The following is a 6,000-nucleotide window of genomic DNA, read 5'->3' as shown; positions in this document are numbered from 1 at the left end:
GATCCAAATCTCTGCTCGATGTGCTGCATCGTTTTGTTTAAAATACTCTATTTCACTGAATAGTGACGGCCACAGAATTCCTGCAGATCGCACAGTCTGTTCGGGTAGGTCAATCACCACAGATGGCTGCACAAGGCTTCTTGTCCAGACACTCGCACCCCCTGAGCGCTTTCTATGTACTCGGGCGCTTCTAAAGCCTTTACAAGCGTCTGAAAGCCTGCTTCCTCGAACCTAAAGTGCATTAGGAGCCTGCTGTCGGGCATGGTGTCCTGGTTGAGGAGGCCGTCTCTGGATGCATACAGATTGCACTGCATTCACGCTCGCGCATCATCACGGCTTCGATGTCGTCCCAGCTCAAAAACGCTAGGCAGTAGGGGTCGAAGACAATGCTAGTACACACCATGACGTTATTACAAAATCTTGCGCGGTTCGGTTAGATGAAAAAAAATTTAATAAGTCAGGCCCGGTGTTGACTGCGCAGTGCACGACTCATTTGGCCATGAAACCGGCTGTCTACGTGATATAACGTGGATAAGCTTGGGCAATGCCTTGGCTAGGCACGAAAAATATAACGCGAAGTGTTTGCCCCATATAGCACCGGATGAGGCCACTGCGGCTAAAGGCTATCGTTGCGTTCGGGTTGTTGTACGGTAAACTAAAAGTGCTCTTGCTACTTCCACAGTAACTTCCCGCTAAATGCTTGCGTATAATGTAAGTAAGCGCTCATACGCTATATTAAAGGTCTCTAATATCTTCGAGAGAAACGTCTGGCATCCGTGCCCGCTTGCAGGAAGTGAGAAGGACCCGCCTCTAATTGCTTATTGGTCTGGGCAGCTCTTAAATTATGTCTGAAGCACGGCACACAGCGTGGAGAAAAAGCGTGTACGATGCTGCCCTTAAATTTGTTTATTGTCTTTCGTGGACATTGTTTACAAGCGCTTTATTCGACGAGGTATACCTTTCGAAGCAGGTGCCCGTCTTCGTGTATACCCATGAACTTGTTTCTGCAGCTGCCGCGTGTTGCGATCAATGCCACTCAAACTGGAGCAAGAAACAATGCTGAAAATGAGAGAAGGTCCAACGAAAGCGGCCAACGGCGGCTGCCGCGAGCGTAAGGCCCACAGCTGTGTTGCGGCGATAGTGCGATTTACCGGAAACGGTGCAAGGGAAACGGCTGCCGTTGGTAGAAAAATAAATGCTTACCTTCATCAAAATTCGAACGGATGTCCTGGAAGCAGGTGGCTCCGACTATTTTACGCGGCGGGAGGCCACCGTTTTAAAATTTGCCTGGACAACACTGAACTATAGATGGCACCGTTCTTTGCTAGTCGAGTATCCTTTCGAACAAGATAATTTAATCCCGGTGCTAACTAGTTACCTTCATCTTGCGCCGGATCACACAATGGCGTCATTTGCTTCGGAACAAATAGAGTTCGGCGAACTCGCTCCACAAAGTTTCAAAATACTTCAACCCATCCACTCTGGCAGTCGAATTCCCTATGTGACGGTAATTTTGCTATAATGACGGCGCGGAATTGCGAAAAAAATCCAATTCAGAGCAGTGTGGCATCATCGAGCCCGAGCAAAGGATTCTGTTAAATTAGACCGCATTTTCTCCCTTGAGGCAGACCTGTGCCTCGATAAACGAACTGGTGCAGTGACTTTGCTTTGTAAATGTGTTCAGCAATTCCGCGAATGCGCCGCGCACCTATTACGAATGACGCTTTATTTTCCGTTTATCACTGTGCCGCCGAAATAACACTCCACGAGGTGTACTGTTTCAGCTGGTAGTGACCTAATTTGTTCCACCCAACATCCCTTTAAATCCTTAAATAAATCACCTGCTTTTCTAAAGAAAAGGTTGCCGCGTATGTTGCAGCAAAGGATTAGCCCGAGAGGCTTAGCGCGGACCACACGTAAGGTTATCACGCCTACCCCTCCACAAGCGCATCTGCAAATTCATCTGCGAAGCATGCGAGAGGTTTCTGCTTGCGCAATGCAAGCGCTTCGTAAGGCTTCGTAGGGCGAGAGGCACGAGCAAAGCAGCCAATAACATGCCATATTTTGGTCGTCGGTGAAAACAGTCAAGGTAGCGCAGAAGGATACCCATTGCGACCTGTAGAGTTTGTATATCGTCGAGTGGCTGAGTTAATCCTAGTGAATGTCGTCTTCAAGGCTTTGTCGTCCTTCTTGCGTACCAGTTGTCGTTCCGCTCTTCGACACGCTGAGTAAAGGTTCCTGATTTATAAATCCGGAGTCAGGAAATCATCAGGCAGCTTGACCACCGTGGTCGCTGCCACCTTACTAGAAATCATATTGTCTATAACACCACCAGAAGCACTTACTAGATTCTCCCTGCAATTGTCCTAATTAATAACATGTCTTATTTTTGAACCACGCATGCTGAAGTCTGAAGTAAAGACAAAGATTGGATAATGGTCACTTCCCATGCGGTCTGATGCTGTCGGCCACTTCACACGGACGTAAGGTCAATGTAGAGTTAGGTCTATAGCTGTGGCTGAGGCTGGGGGCCGACAGAAAGTAGGACTTCCGTCATTGTCCACGCACAGGTCCAAACTGTCGATAACTTGTACAAAGTAGAACGTTAAGTTGGGCGAGTTGGTATAGGTTCATGGTTGAAAAACAGCGCACAAAAGACTAGACACAAGAGTAAAGGCGACGACAGGACAAGCGCTGAACTCACAACTAAGGCTTTATTTCGAAAACCTGGGTATATAAGGAAGGCATAATCATGAAAACAAAATTGAACAAACAAAACTATGACAATGATAAAACTAGCGTGCGCCCGAAGCCCAAAAACCGCCAAGAAACGTGATCTCGTTATCACTTAAAGCAACCGAAGGTTTGCTAACGCAGCCCTGTTGCTCCGTTGCGATGAAGTATGCTTCTGCTACTTCCCGCGTGGTTTGATCTCTGTGAGAATACAACACCATTGCTTGGCTTAACAAAGCAGTGCACTTTTTCTTCTTCTTTTTCATCGCTGCGCACCCCTTACAATGAGTAACAAGATAAGATTGGTCATTGCCTTTTTCTAAATTGTTGTTGTGTTCTTGCAAACGCTTGTTCAAGCAACGGCCGGTCTGTCCGATGTAGCGGGCTCCGCAGGAAAGGGGAAGCTGTAGACGACACACGTGCGGCAGTTGACAAACGGATCCGTGTGCGCGACACCGCAACCTTTTTTCTTTTTCGACACTTTCTTCCTTTCTATCGTACCGCCATTGGTGTGCCACCTCTGACCGGCTCACTGAGTTTCTTTGGAACGTCGTACGACCGCAACTACCGAGCAAGAAGAAAAGAAGTGGCTTTCAAGAAGGCAAGGTTTTGAATTTTGCTGAGCAACAGATCCCACCTGACATTAACAACGTGCTTAAGCTGGGTCCTAAGCATGCCTTTGAGCCTAAGCTAGACGGGCCGGGAAAGCTAGCTGTGTCAAGGTCCATCGCAAGGAAAGCAGAAGAAAGTGAAAGGGCTCGATGCATCACTGAATGTCTTGAAGTTTTAGAGCGCACAAAGGGGAATACCATCAAGCCAAGTCCGATCAACGCGATAGCAAATTGGATGCACTCCAAGGACCTGAGGGTCATCCTTTCGGACAAAGAAGGATACTTCACCATTCTTTCTGAAGCTCAGTTCCAGGAAAAAGCATTGGCAGCTGTTACGAAAAACTTTGATGTAGCTCCATTGAAAGAAGCGAGGGTAAAGAAGGAAGCTGTTGATCTTCTCAAGGAACTTGGCCTTGAGCGGTTATGCACACAGGTCAACAAATGCAAGAAGCTGCATTTGGAAGTATTTTTCACCGCAAAAACACATAAGGCGGACGTCCCGTTTAGGGCTATCGTGTCAGAGAGGGACACTTGGCAGCACCAGGTGTCAGTTTTCCTGCAAAGACACCTTTCCTCTCTGCACTTTTGTGACCCTTTAAAGATCGCCAACTCAGATGCTTTAGTAACCTTCCTAAAAGACCACAACCCCCGCAACAGTGTTGCCTTCAGCATCGACGTCACTGACCTTTACTACAGCCTTCCTCACGACACCCTGCTTAAGCGGGTGAAGATGTTCATCACAGAAGAGAATGACGAGATGGTTTTCTGCACCAACACAGGACTGAGCGTTGAAAGTTTCCTTGAGCTTTTGCGGTTTTACCTACGTTCCACCTTCGTAGGCTGGGAGGGCAAGTTCTACTCGCAGAAAGCTGGAGTATGCATTGGGTCCAGCGTTGCTCCCGTGTTGAGTGAAATTTTCCTGATGTATGTGGACAGGGACCTTGAAAAGAACTTGACAGGACTGCATCACACCGCCGTTAGGTATGTGGACGATTATCTGGTTTTCACTGAACGCGACCGCTTCGATGCGAGTGTGGTTGACATCGTCAAAGTGTTTAAAAAATGCGGGTCTGGACTGCTGTTCACTTTCGAGTTGCCCGTAAGCGATGAACTACAGTATTTAGATTTGCAACTGCGGTTCGCCCGTGAGCATGTCTGCTGGAAATACAACCCAAGGTCTGTAAAGCCTTTGCTGAGTTCTCAATCGGGGCACTCAAAATTGGTGAAAAATTGCATCGTAAGTTCTTGCCTGAGGTTTGCATTGATAAAATCCTGCCACCACTGTGTTGCCGACAGTTTCCGATCACAACTCACGAGGATAAGGAATGCCGGCTACCAAGATGCAATGGTGAACGAGGCTTGCTCAAGATTACTTAAGTGCTTCAAGCGACAGATGGCCCTGAATGCACCACTCAACAGTCCAGAAAAAGAAAAGAAAAGCACCTCAGTTGTGCCATATTTGCACCAAGTCTCCCACGGACTGAAAAATGTAGGAAGAAGGTTCAACGTTGATGTTTTGCTGTCTTCTCCTGTCAAGCTTAAACAAGTGTGTGCTGCGATAGAAAGGAAGAAAGTGTCGAAGAATAAAAAAGGTTTGCGGTGTCGCGCACACGGATCCGTTTGTCAACTGCCGCACGTGTGTCGTCTACAGCTTTCCCCTTTCCTGCGGAGCCCGCTACATCGGACAGACCGGCCGTTGCTTGAACAAGCGTTTGCAAGAACACAACAACAATTTAGAAAAAGGCAATGACCAATCTTATCTTGTTACTCATTGTAAGTGGTGCGCAGCGATGAAAAAGAAGAAGAAGAAGAGAAGGCAGAAGAAGACCTCCCCGATAGCCGGTTCGACGGAGCCGGTCGAACGCTGTCGAACGCTGTGTCGAACGCTGCTGCTTCTGGACTGTGCTGCTGGACTCTGCTTCTCCTGGTGGTTCCGGATTGCTCTTCACTGGTGAGGCCGTTCTACGTTGGGGGGTTTTTGGCCAAGGCTTAGGCTAAGGTTAGGTTAATGTGAACCTGAGGGGGCGTTTCGCTGTGAGATGTCTTTGACCTCCCCAGGTGGAGGGTCGGCAGCTTGGTTTGCCAGCTTGCCAGCCCAAAGCCTGCCGCTTGAGTGCTTCCAGAAAAATGGCATTGAGGCAATTCCTGTGGCTCTCGTCCCAATCGGTGAGGGGGCGATCAAAATGAAAACACCCAAAGTTATTCAACAGGAACTACGATCATTGACAGCCAACTATCTTCAGATCTCTGAAGTGCGCCCATTTGGCCGTAGAGGCATTGTCTGCAAATCGTCCGATATCGCTTGCGTGGCTGACTTGCTGCAGTGCAAAATTTTCAGTTCACTACCGGTAAAAGCATTCATTCCAGAGCAACTTGCATGCGTCAAGGGCATTGTACGCGGTGTGGACCCAGCATCTTCCCCGCAAGAAATTCTAGAAGAATTTCAGGATGCAGGTGTTGGAGTCCTTTCGGTATATCGGTGCAGTAGAGAAATAAACGGCTCGCGTGTTGCTACTGAATCGGTAATAACAACTTTTGCTGGCACTTCCTGCCCTACTGAACTAAAAATCTGGCCTATAGTATACCGTGTAGACACTCTACAACCGCGCCCACTTCAATGCACCAACTGTTGGCGGTTCGGGCATAGCGGCAAAGC

General features: G+C 48.1%; 1 protein-coding gene across 1 annotated transcript in view; it reads left to right on the top strand.

Annotated features, from left to right (window-relative positions):
• Nucleotides 1–3,579: 3,579 nt before the first annotated feature.
• Nucleotides 3,580–6,000, top strand: part of LOC149360923 (arylsulfatase B-like) — a 139,135-nt gene continuing 136,714 nt past the window's right edge. The window contains exons 1-3 of the mRNA XM_089567955.1: nt 3,580–3,807; nt 3,946–4,443; nt 5,403–5,510. Coding sequence (XP_089424081.1) covers nt 3,580–3,807; nt 3,946–4,443; nt 5,403–5,510 — 834 coding nt within the window. The remainder of the gene's footprint in view (nt 3,808–3,945; nt 4,444–5,402; nt 5,511–6,000) is intronic.

The sequence above is a fragment of the Amblyomma mixtum genome, chromosome 2, assembly GCF_055824585.1.
Source record: "Amblyomma mixtum isolate Tamu chromosome 2, ASM5582458v1, whole genome shotgun sequence".
In the NCBI taxonomy this organism is placed as follows: Eukaryota; Metazoa; Arthropoda; class Arachnida; order Ixodida; family Ixodidae; genus Amblyomma; species Amblyomma mixtum.
The sequence above is the reverse complement of the archived record's forward strand: the minus strand, read 5'-3'. Positions and strand labels throughout refer to the sequence as shown.